Here is a 19,162-nt window from a genome sequence, read left to right as displayed (position 1 = left end):
CTCCTCACTCCCCCCCTTTTTTGTTTGTTTCTGAGGGAATCCAACAAAATAACCTCCAGGAGATTCCCTCAAACCTCGGTCGACATGGAGGTTATTTTGTCAGTTTCTCTCACAAACAAACAAACAAGCAAACAAACAAACAAACATGAATTGGGTGATGAATCTGGTGGGGAATCCTGGAGAGCAGGATTGGACCAAATAAGGCCCCTTCCAACTATGATTCTGTGCGTGCATAATATATAACACAGATGCGATTCCTGCATTGCAGGGGGTTGGACTAGATGACCCTTGGGACATCTTCCGTCTCCACATGATTTTTTATTGTGTATGAACCTCAAGGACGAAGTAGCTCAATGACGGCCCCCATTGAGGCCGCTTCAGTCTTTGGGCTCCAGAAGAAGGGGATCTCCCCTTGCCTTTCTGGAATCCAGCTGATCGTCAGCCCAAAGGCATCTAGGCCTGGGTGGACCCAAGTGGGCAGCTGTTATTAACAACAATTTCCTTTGCTTTCCTGTAACTGCTTCCCCTCCCATATAGCAAAAGTTTTAGGAAGAAGGCTTCATTATGGCTTCCTGAACCACAAAACTGCCCCAGTAACAGATAAGAACCAGTCGGCTTTGCAAACGCAGCAGATGTGACATTTAGGGTCTGGAAAGTACGGATCTGGAAAGTGCCTTAATAATAATAATAATAATAATAATAATAATAATAATAATAATAATAATAATACAGTTGTGCCCCGCAAGACGAATGCCTCGCAAGACGAAAAACTCGCTAGACGAAAGGGTTTTGCGGTTTTTGAGCTGCTTCGCAAGACGGATTTCCCTATGGGCTTGCTTCGCAAGACGAAAACGTCTTGTGTTTTTTGCAAGTTTGTTTTCTTTTTCTTAACATCGTTAATACAGTTGCGACTTGACTTCGAGGAGCAACTCATAGAACGCGGTGTCGTAGCCTTTTTTGAGGTTTTTGGTGATTTTTGAAGCTTTTCCAAAACTTTTCCGACACCGTGCTTCGCAAGACGAAAAATTCGCTAGACGAAAAAACTCGTGGAACGAATTAATTTCGTCTTGCGAGGCACCACTGTAATTTATTTATATCCAGCCCATCTGGCTGGGTTTCTCCAGCCACTCTGGGATGCTCACAACAGAATATTAAAAACACGGTAAAACATCAAAAACTTCCCAGTAGACAGGCCCTCCAAGTGTCCTTGTTTTCCAGGGACAGTCCCTGATTTAGAGAAGCCGTCCCGGTTTCTGATTTGATCCCAGAAGGGCCAGCTTTTCCTTAGGACGTCCGTGTTTCCATCGGAGGAATGTTGGAGGGGATGGAGTTATTTGACCCCTGAGCCACCTGAAGGCAATCCTGTATAGGGAAGATTTTTCTTTAAAATGTTTTATTGTGTTTTTATATATCTTGGAAGCCACCCAGAGTGGCTGGGGCAACCCACTCAGAGGAGCCGGGTGTAAATAGTAAAATGACCAGGATGATTAGGACGTGCCTCCTTTCATCGGAGAAACGTCGGAGGGGAACAAAATACGAGAGGGCCCCCATAAACCAGAAGGAGGCCAACTAGACTGCAGCATTTCCCAACCTTGGGTCTGTTTTTTTTCCAGACTACAATTCCCATCATCCCTGACCACGGGCTTGCTAGCTAGGGATGATGAGAGTTGTAGTCCAAAAACAGCTTGTGATGACCCCAGGTTGGGAAACACCGAACTAGAGCTTAGCATTCGAGACTTTGGCCGATTAGGAAGGCAGTGGCGTAGCGTGGGGGGTGCAGGGGGGGCCGGCCACACCGGGCGCAACACCTGGGGGTTAGGGTTAGGGGGCGCAAATCCACGGGTTAGGGGGCGCAAATTACTTGCCTTGCCCCGGGTGCTGACAACCCACGCTACGCCACTGTAAGAAGGTTATGGGGATGTCGGGCATGAGATCTGGGATCTTGCCAAGATCTGCTCCCCCCACCCCCAATCCTTGGGGCGCAGGATTTGCGGATTCATCCCCTCTTGTGTCTTGACACGAGGCATCTTTCAAGAAACTGGATTCCTTTCCCAGCTCACTTCAGGGGGCTCAACCTCTGGGGGCTTCACGTCACGGGGCTGCTCTTTTAGGGGAAAAGACCCCCAAGCGCGTTTCTGCAGCCGCGGCGGACCCCTTAGCGTGGAGGGGTGGGGGGTGGCAGCAGGCAGAGGGAGAGGGGTGGGGGGGTGGGCTTCTGTATGCAAGACCCTGGAGAGAAGGAGAGCCTTTCTGCCGCGTCCCCAGCTGCAAAGTCCTCTTGCGGCTGCTCTCCGGGCTTTTGCAAAGGGATCCCGGGGGTGGGTGGGGGGCGATGGGGAGGGAGGCCCTCTCTGTGTGGGTCCGCGGCGAGGAAGGGGTTAAAGCGAGCGAGGCTGGGTTCCTGGAGAGGCGTGCAAGGAGGAGGAGGAGGAGGGGAGGGGGCACGGGAGGGAAGGAGGGGGGGCGGGTGGCTGCGCGGCGCACAGAGCATCCAACGAGCCTGGGGTTTTTCTCCCCTCCTCCCACCACCACCGGGACCCCCCAACCACCCACTCAGGTTGGCTCTTCCTCCAAGCTGGGGGTGGGAGTGGGGAGCAGGTGAGTGGCAAATTCATTTGGGGGGCGGGCTGCAAAGGTGGGGGTGGGGAGAAGAGGGGAAAGGCTCAGCAGCGGGTGGAGACAAAAGGAGGGAGCAGTGGCGTAGCGTGGGTTGTCAGCACCCAGGGCAAGGCAAGTAATTTGTGCCCCCTAACCCGTGGATTTGCGCCCCCTAACCCTAACCCCCAGATGTTGCGGCCGGCCTCCCCTGCACCCCCCACGCTACGCCACTGGGAGGGAGGGGTACCAGGCGCTTGGCTGGGGAGAAAGGGTGGGGGAGATCTTCTCCCCGCTCCCCCCCCGTCCCACTCCAGTTATTCCCTTCCTCCAAAAAGAGGTGGGCTGCTCTGGCCAGCCCTCTCCCACCTCCTCTCCCGGCTGCCAGCGTCAGAACAAAAGATTTGCACTGGAACCAGTATCAAACCAGTTTGCATTAGGAGGAGAGAAATAGGTGTTGGGGGAGCTCAAGGGCAGGGAGGGGCTAGGGCAGAACTAAGGGGTCTCCCTCTCGCTGTGGGGTTGGCAAGCGGAAAGCTGATTTTAGCCTCCTTTGTTGCTGATTGGTCTTGTTTATTCACAGTTTGTTTTTTCCTCTCTCCAAAGAGGACCCACGCAGGCCTCCTGTCCCAAGTTTTAAACCTTTCAACTGCCCCATGGGGTAGGTCAAGAGTGTGGGATGGTGCCAGATTCATGACCGAGTGGGTTCTGGGATTTGTAGTTCAGTGAGGGGGTAAACTATAGTTTCCATGATTCTTTGGGGGGGGGAGCCAAGTGGTACCTGGATGGCTTAAAAAGAGGATTACTGTAGACAGATTCAAAGTGGAGAGGGCTACCGATTGTTGTTGTTGTTTAGTCGTGTCCGACTCTTCGTGACCCCCTGGACCAGAGCACGCCAGGCACTCCTGTCTTCCACTGCCTCCCGTAGTTTGGTCAGACTCATGTTCGTAGCTTTGAGAACACTGTCCCACCATCTCGTCCTCTGTCGTCCCCTTCTCCTTGTGCCCTCCATCTTTCCCACATCAGGGTCTTTTCCAGGGAGTCTTCTCTTCTCAGGAGGTGGCCAAAGTCTTGGAGCCTCAGCTTCAGGATCTGTCCTTCCAGTGAGCACTCAGGGCTGATTTCCTTTAGAACGGATCGGTCTGATCTTCTTGCAGTCCATGGGACTCTCAAGAGTCTCCTCCAGCACCATAATTCAAAAGCATCAATTCTTCAGCAAACAGCCCTCTTTATGGTCCAGCTCTCACTTCCATACATCACTACTGGGAAAACCATGGCTTTAACTATACGGACCTTTGTCGGCAAGGTGATGTTTCTTCTTTTTAAGATGCTGTCTAGGTTTGCCATCAACTTTCTCCCAAGAAGCAGGCGTCTTTTAATTTCGTGGCTGCTGTCACCATCTGCAGTGATCATGGAGCCCAAGAAAGTAAAATCTCTCACTGCCTCCATTTCTTCCCCTTCTATTTGCCAGGAGGTGATGGGCCCAGTGGCCATGATGTCCCTTGATTTCCAGACCCTTGATCATCATGGTCAACCTCTGCACACGTTCCTGCTTGTCAACATCCTTTTTAAATTATGCTGCCCGGAACTGTACATAGTACTCCAGGTGTCATCTGACCAAGACAGAATAGAGTGGTACTATGACTTCCCTTGATCTGGACACTATACTTCTGTTGATACAGCCTAGCTGTAAACTCCCCCCCCCCCCCCCGCCTCATCACACTGTTGACTCATGTTAAGCTTGCAGTCCACTAAGACCCCTAGATTCTTTTGACATGTATTACTAGTAAGCCAGGTGTCCCCAATCTCGTATTTCTGTAGTTGTTATTCTTGCCTAAGTGTAAGAACCTTGAATCCCGATTCCGCCTTCTTCAGTGATAGCCACCTCTCCCAATGTGATGACATCTGCAAATCTGATGAACTTCCCCTCAATTCCTTTGTCCAAGTCATTTATAAAGATGTTGAACAACAACGGGCCCAGGACAGAACCCTGCGGCTCCCCAATTGTCACTTTCCCCCAGGATGACGAGGAACCACCAATGAGTATTCTTTGGGTTCAGTCAGTCAACCAGCTACAAATCCACCTAACAGTTACCTCATCCAGCCTACATTTTACCCACTTCTCTCTTTTTTTTAAATAAAATTTTTATTAGTTTTTCACAATTTTTATAAACACAAACAATGCACAATACAAACAAACAAACACATAAACAAACATGTATAATTTCAAATCCTTTTTTCTTAAACCTTACTTCACCGACTTCCCCGTACCTCACCTTTCTGCATCCCAATTTCCAAACTTGTTTCAGCAAATCCTCCCCCTTGATTTTATCTAATTTTCCCTTGTTCTTTTCTTTTACTTAATCTTTTACAGCTGTAGTCCCCTTTTTTCTATAACCTCAACATTTTAGCATTCATTAATTTTACAATATTTCTTAAGATAAATTTTGAATTTTACATTTTACCAGCTTCTCCGCAGGAATATCATGGGGGGACTTTGTCTTGGCTGCTTATAAGTCTCTGCCGTCTTTTACAGGTCCCAGACGGGGGTCACCCTTCGCTCCTAGCAAAGCATCTTTCCCTTAGGCGTGTGCAAGAGGGGGGCTTGCAGACTTTGCCGGACATCGACGCCCTCCCCTCCAACGCCAGTCAAATTCCGGCAGCCTTTGGTTTGGGAACAAAATTCTCCAAGGAGCAAGGCAATCCTTGGATTCCTTCAGGGAACTTTGGAAGATGGAAAAGCCAGACTCAGCGGCTCCCTGGGGAGGAAAGGACCCCCATGTCACCCAGACTGGGAGCACTGGGGAGGTCTGGGAAAGGAACGTGCAGCAGATCTTGGGCGAGGGCAATGCCAGCTCAGACGTCCAGCGCCAACACTTCCGGGCGTTTTGCTACCAGGAGGCCGAGGGCCCCCGCGAGGTCTGCAGCCGCCTCCACCACCTCTACCGCCAGTGGCTGAAGCCGGAAAAGCACTCGAAGGCCCAGATGCTGGACCTGGTGGTCTTGGAGCAGTTCCTGACTATCCTCCCCCCGGAGATGGAGAGCTGGGTCAGGGAGTGCGGAGCGGAGACCAGCTCCCAGGCAGTGGCCCTGGCAGAAGGCTTCCTCCTGAGCCAGGCGGAAGAGAAGAGGCAGGAAGAAAAGGAGCAAGTGAGAGCGCTTTCTATAAATCATGGGAGTTGGGAAGGAGCCAGAGTCCAACCCCCTGGAATTCTTCCCCCTGCCCGCCCCATTAATTTGTTATAATAAAAGAAAACAAAGTTTAATAACAGAGGCCAAATAAAGCAAAGCAAAAGCGGAAGGGGTATCTAGAATTAACGAGATAGGAGCAAAATTCAATCAATTAATGTCACAAGTAGCACAAATGGATTCACCTTATCCTGCATGTTATTGCTCCAGTACATTTATATTAGAAGACTCAATTTCTCGATAAAGACATTATATTGTTTTCTGTCCTTTCTGGTTTTTGCCGCATGTGTTAGCTTAACCATGCACACTGTGTTCCTAATTTTCATTATCCGCTCTGTCATGGACGGTCTTCTCATTCCGCTACCCTACCCAGATTTCACAAAAATAATAATTCTGGAAGCAGTTAAGAGCTGTTCCATTCATTCCCTGTTCTCTATTGGTTGTTTGTTTAATATGTCTGAACAGCAAAAATTGGGGGCTCCATGGGTAAAAATATGGCAAGCTATTACTTGAGTTTCCTTCGCCATATCTTCCTAGAATTTTCTGATTTTGGGGACATGCCCAGAGTATGCGCCATATCCCAGCTTTTGTGGCTTTACACCTCCACAAGCAACATTGGTTATTCTGTATATCCAGGTAAGATGTGGTGGTGTTAGGTATAATAAAAATACAGACATATGTACGTACATACATGCATACATAAAACCGTCTGGGTTTCCCCAGCCACTCTGGGCAGCTCCCAACAGAATATTTAAAACACGATAAAACATCAAACATTAAAAACTTCCCTAAACAGGGAAGTTTGCCTCCAGATGTCTTGTAAAAGTCAGGTAGTTGTTTATCTCCTTGACATCTGATGGGAGGGCATTCCACAGGGCAGCTGCCACTACCGAGGAGGCCCTCTGCCTGATTCCCTGTAATTTTGCTTCATGCAGTTAGGGAACTGTCAGAAGGCCCTCGGAGCTGGACCTCAGTGTCCGGGCTGAACGACGCTGTTCCAGTGGAACAGAAGCTTGTAAAATATTTCTTTTAGGGTCACACTACCTGTTTGCTGAGGAACTCTATGACAAAACCGATTCCAACAGTCGGATGGAACTTCCCATCCAAATCCCTCTTCCTAATCCCTTTTCTCCATTCCCCACTTGAGGATCCGCAAATTTTGTTTCAGGTTCAAGGGGCGAGAAAAGGGGCTCCTTCTTCCCCCAAAGTAGAAAAGGCCCCGCCAGCCAGCAGGAAGAGGCAGCTGTTCCGGGGAGCCACTCCGGGGGGCGCTGGAGGGGATGCATCTACCTTGCTGGGTAAGGAGGAATTGGGAGCACATTCTGGCTTGATCTTGGTCTCTCGAGGGGGTTGCCTAGAATCTGGACGTTGCTTTTTAGGACATAAGAAGAGTTACTGCCTGACCTACTTTGTAGGGTTGTTGTGAGGATAAAATGGGAAGGTGGGTATGTAAGAATAGCCTTGCTAGATCAGGTCAGTGGCCCACATAATGAACCCCCCCCCCCGATGCCCCAATGGGAAACTTGCAGACTTTTAAGTTTCCCTTTCATCAGTGGTGAAAGGGTGGGGAGGTGGGAGTTTTGCCCTCGTCTCCAGCCCTTTTTAAAACCGGGGTGGGGGGTGGGAATCCAAGTTTTTTTTGGTATAATTGTATTATTATTATTATTGGGATGCGGGTGGCGCTGTGGGTTAAACCACAGAGCCTAGGACTTGCTGATCAGAAGGTCGGCGGTTCGAATCCCCGCGACGGGGTGAGCTCCCGTTGCTCAGTCCCTGCTCCTGCCAACCTAGCAGTTCGAAAGAACGTCAAAGTGCAAGTAGATAAATAGGTACCACTCCGGCGGGAAGGTAAACGGCGTTTCTGTGCGCTGCTCTGGTTTGCCAGAAGCGGCTTAGTCATGCTGGCCACATGACCTGGAAGCTGTACGCCGGCTCCCTGGGCCAATAAAGCGAGATGAGCGCCGCAACCCCAGAGTCGCTCACGACTGGACGTAATGATCAGGGGTCCCTTTACCCTTTACCCTTTACCTTTATTGTTTTTATTATTATTATTAATTGAATTTATATACTGCCCTATACCCGGGGGTCTCAGAGCAGTTCACAGAATAAAATCAAGATATAAAACCACAAAATACCTACTAAAAATCAAAACAACAACCCAGTAGCCCCTCCCACCACAAAAACACACACATTCTAAAAGGGCATAGGCTGTCAATCGGATCAACCAAAGGCCTGGTTAAAAAGGAATGTTTTTGCCTGGCGCCTAAAGGCGTATAATGAAGGTGCCAGGTGAACTTCCCTGGGGAGAGCATTCCACAGACAGGGAGCCACTACAGAGAAGGCCCCGTTCTCGTGTTGCCACCCTCCAGAGCTCTCAAGGAGGGGGCACACGAAGGAGGGGGCACACTTTAACTTTTCACAGTCGGAATTTGAGAAAAAAGTGTGGCTTATATTTGGGCCAATATGGTAATTAAGCCCCAGGCAGTTCAGGACTGAGAAACAACTGAGGTGGCGGGTGCAGCATCTCGCCTCCTTCCCACTTCCTCCCTTCCTCTTCCTTCACAGGTAGCCAAGCTCCTCTGGCGGATGGTCTCAGCCCTTCCTTAATGTGTGATGGAGCGGAAATGGTTGCTGCACAGTTGCCCGGACAGGTAGGAGCGGAAGAACTGGGGAACTGAGGAAGGAGGGACAACTTGGGTGCCTCCATCACCTGCACATGTCTGTGGGCCTGAAAGGATGTGTCTCTTAACCCCTATCAAAGGATGTTCCAAAGCTGGGAAGGATCTGAGCATCCCTGAGGGAGCTCTGGATCCTGCAGGGAGAGCCTCCATCCCTTTCAAAGGTTTATCATAGAATTGTGGAGTTGTGGAGTTGGAAGGGAACCAAAGGGTCATCTAGTCCAGTCCCCTGTAACATCATCATCATCATCAATTATTATTTATAGCCCGTCCATCTGGCTGGGTTTCCCCAGCCAGTGTGGTGTAGTGATTAAGAGCAGTGGACTCGTAATCTAGTGAACCGGGTTCGATTCCCCGCTCCTCCACATGCAGCTGCTGGGTGACCTTGGGCCAGTCACACTTCTCTGAAGTCTCTCAGCCCCACTCACCTCACAGAGTGTTTATTGTGGGGGAGGAAGGGAAAGGAGAATGTTAGCCACTTTGAGACTCCTTCGGGTAGTAATAAAGCGGGATATCAAATCCAAACTCTTCTTCCCTTCTTCTTCTTCTTCTTCTTCTTCTTCTTCTTCTTCTCCCAACAGAATATTAAAATCATGATAAAATATCAAACATTAAAAACTTCCCTAAACAGGGCTGCCTTCAAATGTCTTCTGAAAGTCAGATAGCTGTTTATTTCCTTGACATCTGATGGGAGGGCGTTCCACAGGGTGGGCGCCACAACCGAGAAGACCCTCTGCCTGGTTCCCTGTAACCTTGCTTCTCGCAGGGAGGGAATCACCAGAAGGCCCTTCGATCTGGACCTCAGTGTCTGGGCTGAACGATGGGGGTGGAAACACTCCTTTGGGTATACTGGGCCGAGGCCGTTTAGGTCAGCACCAACACTTTGAATTGCACTTGGCAACATACTGGGAACCTTTAGGACTGGTGCTATATGGTCTTGGCGGCCACTCCCAGTCACCAGTCTAGGTGCCGCATTCTGGATTAGTTGTAGTTTCCGGGTCACCTTCAAAGGTAGCCCCACGTAGAGCGCATTGCAGTAGCCCAAGCGGTAGATAACTAGAGCATTCACCACTCTGGCGAGACAGTCCGCAGGCAGGTAGGGTCTCAGCCTGCGTACGTAGGGCTCACAGCTCTCTCTTTTTAATTGTTCCATTAGCTGTGATGAGCATTTTCTTTTCCTCTTCTTTCCAGGGCCCGGTGACCTTTGAGGAGGTGGCCGTGTACTTCACAGAGGAGGAGTGGGCTCTGCTGCATCCAGACCAAAGATCCCTGCAGTGGGAGGTCATGGTGGAGAATTATGGGAACTTGGTCTCTCTGGGTAAGGCTCACCTTTCCCCCCTGTTAACAGAAGCTATGCAGTGATGGGTCACAGAGGTCAGGCTATCCTGGTCAAGAAACGGCTGTAGCTGTCTTATCCGCTGAAGCTGGTGCAAGGCACTCTTAGCCACTGGGCCTCGGGTGATGAGTGGGGGTACAGTGCCATCCCAAAGCTGGCAATGGACCAGTTATCCAGACTTAAGAACGTAAGAAGAGCTGGATCAGGCTGGAAGCCCATGGAATCCAGTGCCCTGTTCTCCTGTGGTTTCCAGTAACTGGTACTCTGCAGCATTGCTGCCTCTGATGGAAGCCAGGACATATCCATCATGGCTAGTAGCCATTGATACCTGGAGCTCTCCTCCATGGCATTGTCCAATCATCTTTCTAAGCCATCTAGGTTGGAGGCCATCACTGCCTCCTGTGTGGGGTCAGGCCCATAGTTATGAACCAACCTGGACCCCGTGATCACCATCCTCCGGAGACACTTCTTTGTGTACCATCTCCACGTGAGGTCTGGAGGGTGGCAAAATGAGAACGGGGCCTTTTCTGCAGTGGCTCCCTGTTGTGGAATGCTCTCCTCAGTGAGGCTTGCCTGACACCTTCATTACATGTCTTTAGGCACCAGTCGAAAAACATTTCTCTCCAATCAGGTGTTTGGCTGACTTTTAAAATGTGTTTGTGGGAGGAGAGCTCTTCGTTTTGTTTTTATTTCCTTATGTACTTTGTGTTCTCATTTTTTATTTTTCTGTTGTGAACCACCCTGGTATCTTCCAATAAAGGGCAGTAGGCAAATTTAATTTGCCCACAGTGTTCTAAGAGTGGAAGGAAAGCTTTTCTCCTCTCACTTTCTCCATATCTGCTTCTCCCGTATCGCCTCTTACTCACCTTCTCTCTAAATTAAAAAGTCCCACGTGCTGTAACATTCCCTTAAAGGGAAGTCGCTCCATCCCCATGCCCTTTTCTGAAACTTTTCCAGCTCTACAACATCCTTTTCGAGGTGTGGCAACCGGAACTGTACACAATACTCCAAATGTAGTCGCATCACAGTTTTAAATAAAAAAGTTATGATATAACTGGGATATACAGTAGTACCTTGGTTCTCAAATTTAATCCATTCCGGGAATCCGTTCGACTCCTGGAATGGTTTGAAAACCAAGGTGTGGCTTCTGATTGGCTGCAGGAGCTTCCTGCACTTAATAAAAAACCATGGAAGCTGTGTCGGACATTCGGCTTCCAAAGAACATTTGCAAACACTCACTTCTGGGTTTGCGACGTTCGGGAGCCGATTTGTTCGACAACTAAGCCGTTCGACTACCAAGGTACCACTGTAGAAGTGAGTTGGGCTTTTGCTTGGTGGCGTGAGGTTCATTTTCCTCTTTCTCCCTTCAGGTGAAGCGATGGAGAGTGGGATCGTTACCAAACAGCAGAGAAGTGACTTGGAGCCGCGAGAACCGGTTTGCAAGGCGGAGGGTGTCTTGCTTGAAGGAGCCAACTTCCATGAAGCTCCGACGCAAGAAAAACATTGGGATGGGAACGAAAGGCAGCCGCTCCCTCCCTTGTGCGCGGAAAGCGTGGCGAGCAAGCCCAGCGTCCGAAGGCATCAGAGGATCAACAAGCGGGAGACCCTCCTGGAATGCTCCGAGTGCGGAAAGGTCTTCAACCGGCGCTACAGCCTCACCAGGCACCAGAGAGTCCACACGGGCGAGAAGTGGTGGATCTGTTCGGTTTGCGGGAAGAGCTTCAGCCAGAGGTACCACCTCACTCGGCACCAGCGAGTCCACACAGGGGAGGAGTGGTGGATCTGCACGGTGTGCGGGAAGAGCTTCCGGTGCAGCAACAGCCGCCTGAGGCACCAAAGGATCCACACGGGCGAAAAGCCGTTCGAGTGCTCCGAGTGCGGGAGGCGCTTCAGCGAGAGCTCCACGCTGTACAAGCACCAGAGGGTCCATACCGGGGAGAAGCCGTACAAATGCCTGGACTGCGGGAAGAGCTTCCGCCAGAAGATCAACCTCACCCGCCACCGGACGGTCCACACGGGGGAGAGGCCGTACCCTTGCGCCGAGTGCGGGAAGAGCTTCAGTCAGAGGGTGAGCCTGACTCTGCACCGCACCATCCACACCGGGGAGAAGCCCTACAAGTGCTCGGAGTGCGGGAAGGGCTTCAGCCAGCGGATCAACCTCACCTCGCACCAGAGGACCCACACGGGGGAAAAACCGTACCAGTGCTCCGAGTGCGGGAAAAGCTTCAGCCGAAGCAACAGCCTCGCTTATCACTTGAAGCACCACATAAATGTTCAGTGCGTCGAACTTGTGCCAGAAGAGAAACCATAGATCAGTGGTAATTATTTTAAAACGGGAGAAACTGGGGAATTTTTTAGAAACGCTCAGAACTTGAGATGGTGCATTGGTCCTACCATTTAAATGACTTGTGTCTCTGGTGGTCATAGACTCATAGAGTTAGTCCAACCCCCTGCCGTGCAGGAATCACAGCAAAAGGACCCCTGACAGGTGGCATCCCAGGCTCCTTTTAAAAACCTCCAGTGAAGAAGAGTCTACCACCTTCCAAGAAGAAATGTATGAATACAGTGGTACCTCAGGTTACATACGCTTCAGGTTACAGACTCCGCTAACCCAGAAAGAGTACCTCGGGTTAAGAACTTTGCTTCAGGATGAGAACAGAAATCGTGCAGCGGCAGGGCGGCAGCAGTGGGAGGCCCCATTAGCTAAGGTGGTGCTTCAGGTTAAGAACAGTTTCAGGTTAAGAACAGACCTCCGGAACGAATTAAGTACTTAACCCGAGGTACCACTGTAATTAGATTAGCTTTCTTAGCCTGTCAGGCCCAACAACAGGGCCAGTAGACCCAACCAGCATGCAAACTGTCCTCTAGATAATGTGTGGGGTTGAGAAATCAGCTGCCCTCAGAGGCTCCATGTTGTCTGGTATTTCATCTTAACATAAAAACATAAGTCAAAATAAAAAAAATTCCTTCCAGTAGCACCTTAAAGACCAACTAAGTTAGTTCTTGGTATGAGCTTTCGTGTGCATGCACACTTCTTCAGATACACTGAAACAGAAGTTGCCAGATCCTTCTATATAGTGAGAAGGTGGAGAGGGGTATGACTCAGAAGGGTGGTGGGAATGGGAGATTGGCAGGTAGCTGAGATGAGCCTGTTGACGACTCTTAACGACTGCAATAGGTCTTACAGGAAAAGGCAAGGGGTGAGAAGGTGAAAAATGGCTTAGTCATGTATAATGAGATAAGAATCCAATGTCTTTGTTCAGACCAGGTCTCTCCATGGTTTTGAGTTTGGTAATGAGTTGCAATTCAGCAGCTTCTCTTTCCAGTCTATTTCTGAAATTCCCACCTTCTCACTATAGAGAAGGATCTGGCAACTTCTGTTTCAGTGTATCTGAAGAAGTGTGCATGCACACGAAAGCTCATACCAAGAACTAACTTAGTTGGTCTTTAAGGTGCTACTGGAAGGAATTTTTTTTATTTTGACTATGGCAGACCAACACGGCTACCTATCTACTATAAAAACATAAGGAGAGTATTCTGGATTAGGCCAATGGACCATCTAGTCCAGCTTCCTATTCTCACAGGGGCCAATCGAGGGCCCATAGAAAACCCGCAAGCACAAAAGCAACATTCCCCTCCTGTGGTTTCCAGAAACTTCTATTCAGAAGCTGTGCAGGCAGGGCAGAGCCATCCATAGCCCACTCCTCCGTCATGAATTTGTCTAATCCTCTTTTAAAACCATCCAAGTTGGTGGCCGTTCCTGCCTCCGGTGGCAGGGAGTTCCGTGGTTTAATTGTGCGCTGCGTGAGGAAGTTCTTTTACCCTCTTACCAGGTTGCGTCTCGGTCTCAGGGTGGGTCGCTACAGCGGCACGAGCACCGCACAAAATTAAGAAATGGATCCTTCTCCGGTGAAAGGTGGGTCCAAGGTGTGAAAAAGGTGGAGGCTGCTGTTCTGTGATCCCATCCTGTTTGCCTCCTGGTTTCAGTGTGAGCATCCATGACCGCAAGGATGGATCCCCTTTCTTACCTGCTTTGCCACATGGGGGCATTTATTTTGCCATCGTTTTTCATTTACGTTGCTTCGTCACCGCACCAAGGAAGTGAATACCTTCGGGGGCAGAGGTGCAGGGAGTCCTGGGCTGCATGCTGCTTCTCACAGCGGCCAAGCCGAGGTTTGCCCAGGAGTCTTTGGTGGGGGACATTTTCACAAAACCGAGCTACACAAGGTCAGCTGGATCATCACCTTCTCTGTATCTACTTCCTGGACTCTTCAAAGAACTATTTCAGTAGCAGAAGCCATGCTGGCACTTCTACAGCAAGACTTGTTCTTCTAATACGTTTGGTTGTTGTATCTTTATTAATGCTTTCCATCAATTTACCCAGAGCAGCTGTTAAGCCTGCAATTTCCTGGATCCCTACATTGCTTCCTGTTGAGGCACCTCCTGTAGTCTGTGGAAATCTCACGGTTAAGGGAGCTGGGCATGTTTAGCCTGGAGAAGAGGAGGTTAAGGGGTGATATGATAGCCATGTTCAAATATATAAAAGGATGTCACATAGAGGAGGGAGAAAGGTTGTTTTCTGCTGCTCCAGAGAAGCGGACACGGAGCAATGGAGCCAAACTACAAGAAAGAAGATTCCACCTAAACATTAGGAAGAACTTCCTGACAGTAAGAGCTGTTCGACAGTGGAATTTGCTGCCAAGGAGTGTGGTGGAGTCTCCTACTTTGGAGGTCTTTAAGCAGAGGCTTGACAACCATATGTCAGGAGTGCTCTGATGGTGTTTCCTGCTTGGCAGGGGGTTGGACTCGATGGCCCTTGTGGTCTCTTCCAACTCTATGATTCTATGATTCATGGATTTTCATGCCACAAATGCACTCCTTCCCCAGCCCACCCCCAATAAGAAAACACTGCCTTGAAGGAGCTCTGCATCTATAGGATCCTCATAGCATGGATCCTTGTAAAGTAAAAATGGCATCCTTTTTTCTGGGGGGGGGGGAGTGGATCAGCTGGCTTGAGGGAACACCAAAATTTGCAGCTAAGGATGCAATTAAATTTCCAAACAGTAGCAATCTACTGCACATTTATTCAGAAGCCAGTTATAACTCTTTAGGTTCAGTGATACCAGCTTTTCAAAGTCGTCAGTCATTTATACCTCCAGTGCCTCACCACCACTCCCTTGCCCATAACCCCACCCTCCTCTTTGGGAAACGCACAACACACCATTTGGGGCCATGGATAGTAGTGGGGTTGGGAGGACCTGAAACATCTAAATTTTGGTCCTGCGATTCAGTGCTGAATGTTGGAGCAGAAAGGATAGGGAATGGAGTGACCTGGGAAAGGGCAGGACTTTGTGGCTGGCTGGAGCCCTGGGTGGAAGCACTCTGTTGCAGCCCTCTGGGGGTTTCTCAGTGCGCCTTCTCAATGAGGACTTTGTGGCTAGGAGGAACCCTGGAAGTCCTGGGAAGGCAGCCATGAAAACCTCAGATAACTGGGAAAGCTCAAAGGCTTTTGGGTTCATGTGCCATCAGACCCGGTGGATCTTCCACTTCAAAACCTTGCACTTCCATCGTTTGCTACACGTGCATCCTTTTGGTTAATTTCTTGGAGATGGAGCAAAACGCTCAGAATCGGTCCCTGTGCATGTTCCATCGTGTAAGGATGTCAAAGCTTTTGTGTTGAGCGTGATGAGAATATTTAGAAAACCGAGGACACTTGATCGTCATTATTTTTTACATGGGGTGGGCAGGCTATTCAAAATCACCTGACCTCTTCTACGGGGAAGGAAAGCGCTCTCTTGTCATTTTTGGCATGCTGTGGACCCTGCTGGAAACTTGCCGTCTTGTCTTCCTGTGATGCTTTTCTCATTTACTGGATTTCTACTCTTAATTAAAACTGCTTGCCTTCTCCTAACTGAGAAACCCGTGTAAGTGTTAGAGCTTGCCTATATCTATCGATCTAATAATCCGATAGCTTCCTAACCTGAGTGGGTGTTATTTTATGGTGGTTTTTTTGTAGGTTGGGTTAATAAAGCCTTCAAATACATCACCCCTATTTCCTCGGTAGGGTTTTATTTCCTCTCCCTTCATGGTCTCCCAAATGAATCTCCTGATTCCGCAGAGGAACGCCAGCAGACCAAGGATTTAAGTGGGGAAGTGGGCCTTTATTTATACAAGCACAGCAGACATTTTAGCGAATAGACTTAAAAATGTATTAAATGAAGTAATTCACAAGGACCAAGCAGGCTTTCTCCCTGGTAGACACATGTCTGACAACACTAGGAACATTATTGATATATTGGAGCTGTTGCGAATTAGAAACACAAGGGCAGCCTTAATCTTCATTGATGCGGAGAAAGCATTTGACAACATTTCTTGGATGTTCATGAAGAAAAACTTGAAAGGGATGGGAGTGGGACGGGGGTTTGAAAATGGACTAGAAGCAATTTATTCAGAGCAAAAAGCTAAGCTGATAGTGAACAATGTGGTATCGGAGGAACTCCAAATTGAAAAAGGGACACGACAGGGGTGCCCTCTATCCCCTCTGCTATTTATTTCTGTTCTGGAGGTATTGCTGAATATGATCAGGGAGGACCAGTTGGTGCAGGGTATAGTGGTCGGAGCGAAACAATACAAATTGAAAGCTTTCGCAGATGACTTAGTCTTGACAGTACAGGAGCCAGAATCTAGTACAAAAAGAGTTCTGGAACTTATCTGGGAGTTTGGTCGGGTGGCGGGATTTAAGCTAAACAAACAAAAAACTAAGGTTTTGGTCAAAAATCTGACACCTACAGAGATAGAAGGGTACCAGAAAGAGACAGAGCTAAGTGTGGTTAAAAAAGTGAAATACCTGGGGGTATCCTTGTCCACTAAAAATTTAAACCTTTTTAAAGATAATTATGAAAAATGTTGGTTGGAAATTAAAAAAGACTTGGATATTTGGTCAAGATTGAAACTTACCTTGTCAGGCCGAATCGCAGCTATAAAGATGTGTGTTTTGCCAAAAATGTTATTCTTATTTCAAACCCTTCAGGTCGTGGACAGAATGGAATGTTTTGGAAAATGGCAGAAGGATATCTCTAAGTTTGTCTGGCAGGGCAAAAAGCCCCGAATAAAATTTAAAATACTAACTGACTCAAAAGAAAGAGGGGGGTTTGCCCTGCCGGATTTAAGGTTGTACTACGAAGCTGCAGCCTTCTGCTGGTTGAAGGATTGGTTTCTGTTGGAAAACACCGATGTCCTAGATCTGGAAGGGTTTGATAATGTGTATGGTTGGCATGCATACTTGTGGTATGACAAGGCGAAGGTTCACAAACTGTTTAAAAACCATATTGTCAGAAAATCAATTTTTGCCGTCTGGATGAAGTACAAGGACTTATTAGAAAGTAAGACCCCGAGGTGGTTATCACCAGTGGAAGCCAAGATTTCTAAAAAAAGGCCCAATATGGAGGCCTACTGGCCAAAATATTGGGAATTGATTGAAAGAGTTGGAGATAATTGGAAGCTCCAAAGCCAGGACAAACTAAAAAATAAGGTGCGAGATTGGTTACATTATGCTCAAATTCAAGAGGTATTTAAAATGGATAAAAAAGTGGGTTTTCAGTTGGAGAAATCGAAACTGGAGACGGAGTTACTAGAACCAAAGACTAAGGTACTTTCGAGGATGTATGACTTGCTGCTTAAATGGAACACACAGGATGAGACAGTTAAATCTGCTATGATAAAATGGGCACAGGATGTAGGACACAACATTATGTCTGAGGACTGGGAAAGGTTATGGAACACCGGTATGAAATTCATGGCATGTAGTGCCTTGAAAGAGAACATTATGAAAATGGTATACCGGTGGTACATGACCCCAGTCAAGTTGGCTAAAATATATCATCTTTCTGATAATAAGTGTTGGAAATGCAAGGAGGCAGAAGGGACATTCTTTCACCTCTGGTGGACCTGCCCGAAAGTAAAGGCCTTTTGGGAAATGATACATAATGAGCTGAAAAAGGTATTCAGATATACCTTTTCTAAGAAACCAGAGGCCTTTCTTCTGGGCATGGTGGACCGGAAGGTGCCAAAGAAGGATAGAACTTTGTTTATGTATGCAACCACAGCAGCAAGGATCCTTATTGCAAAGTTCTGGAAGACACCAGATTTACCCACACTGGAGGATTGGCAGACGCAGCTGATGGACTACATGGAGTTGGCAGAAATGACTGGCAGAATCCGAGATCTGAGCGAAGAAACAATGGAGGAAGACTGGAAAAAATTTAAGGACTATTTGCAAAAATACTATAAGTTGTTTGAATGTTAAGATTTGCACGATTAAGAAACGTCACGCTTCTGCAAATTATCTAAGTAAATGATAAAGTAAGTAATGATGAAAAAAACGAGATAAATTAGAAACAAAATATTATGTTTATTAAAAGTTTTGAAAACAAACTACAAACTTTTGAAATTGGTAACATAATAAACTCAAAGGTACAATAAGATGTGAAACAAGATAATAAATTGCTGAACTGGTTAGAATAATGAAAGCAATGTTGAGAGGATGTGAGGAGGTCCAAAAGAAAGTGAATTTGATGATATTTAACTTTTGTCTTCTTTTTTCTATTTTTCTTCATATATATAAAAAAAAATGTTTCTTGTATGTTGCTATGTAAATTAATCTGTTAACCTATGGAAAGAAACGCAATAAAAAATTTTATAAAAAAAAAAAAATATTTATACAAGCACAGCCTCCTTAAGGATCAGTCACAGAGGCCGGCCCAAGACATTTTGGCACCTGAGGAGAACCACAAAATGGAGTCCACCTGCCAAGGAAGACGGGGTGAGTGAAGATCTATGTTGGAAACAAGGGGGGAACAAAGAGCTACATTGGGAACGAGGGGGAGGGAGAACAGCAGCCCCTCCTGTTCACCAAGAGACAGCCTGGGCAGGATGCCATGGAAGGGGCAGATCTGGCTTCGAAGGGGCAATGCCTCAGCTGTTGTTGCCACTGTGGCAGGAGCAGCAGGCAATGCATCCCTTGGAGGCCAGATCTGCTGCCCCTGCGGATCCTGCCACTTGAAGCGGTTGCAGCCTCTTGCCTCATAGGTGGGCCGGCCCTGGGAGAGGGAATCTGAATGTTGGTGGCAAGTGATGTTTGGCTGGGAGTTTGAAAGCGAAGGTTGAATGTGAATGAGGAGGCAGTTGAGGGCCAGAGCTTGGCGGTTGGTGTCTGGAGTTGGGAGGACCCTGTTGGAAAACGCCTGGGAAGGCCGCCAACTTCCCAAGACAACTTCCGGGTCGTCTCTCCGATGGTCACTCTCGGGCTGTAAATCTCCCTCAGTCCAGAGAGACCGGCAATAAGCGACCCCTCCCTCCTGAGAGG

The 19,162-nt window shown here is 48.2% G+C and overlaps 1 protein-coding gene across 1 annotated transcript; it reads left to right on the top strand.

Moving 5' to 3' along the window:
- Positions 1-2,470: 2,470 nt before the first annotated feature.
- Positions 2,471-12,741, top strand: LOC308579988 (zinc finger protein 213-like). Its single transcript, XM_081181097.1, has 6 exons — positions 2,471-2,598; positions 5,139-5,745; positions 6,953-7,082; positions 8,350-8,435; positions 9,654-9,780; positions 11,169-12,741. Exons 2-6 carry the CDS (start codon positions 5,329-5,331, stop codon positions 12,107-12,109), a joined length of 1,701 nt encoding a protein of 566 aa, XP_081037223.1. The 5' UTR covers positions 2,471-2,598; positions 5,139-5,328; the 3' UTR covers positions 12,110-12,741.
- Positions 12,742-19,162: the final 6,421 nt, after the last annotated feature.

Source organism: Podarcis bocagei (assembly GCF_964188305.1).
Source record: "Podarcis bocagei genome assembly, chromosome: 2".
In the NCBI taxonomy this organism is placed as follows: Eukaryota; Metazoa; Chordata; class Lepidosauria; order Squamata; family Lacertidae; genus Podarcis; species Podarcis bocagei.
Note: the sequence above shows the minus strand (reverse complement) of the source record. Positions and strands in the feature narration are given on the sequence as shown.

Excerpts from the sequence above, each read along its gene's own strand:
- LOC308579988 (XM_081181097.1), top strand. The coding sequence starts at position 5,329 with ATGGAAAAGCCAGACTCAGCGGCTCCCTGGGGAGGAAAGGACCCCCAT. Across the intron at positions 8,436-9,653 it reads CTGCACAGTTGCCCGGACAG|GGCCCGGTGACCTTTGAGGA; the intron begins GTAGGAGCGGAA and ends TCTTCTTTCCAG. Across the intron at positions 9,781-11,168 it reads TGGGAACTTGGTCTCTCTGG|GTGAAGCGATGGAGAGTGGG; the intron begins GTAAGGCTCACC and ends TTCTCCCTTCAG.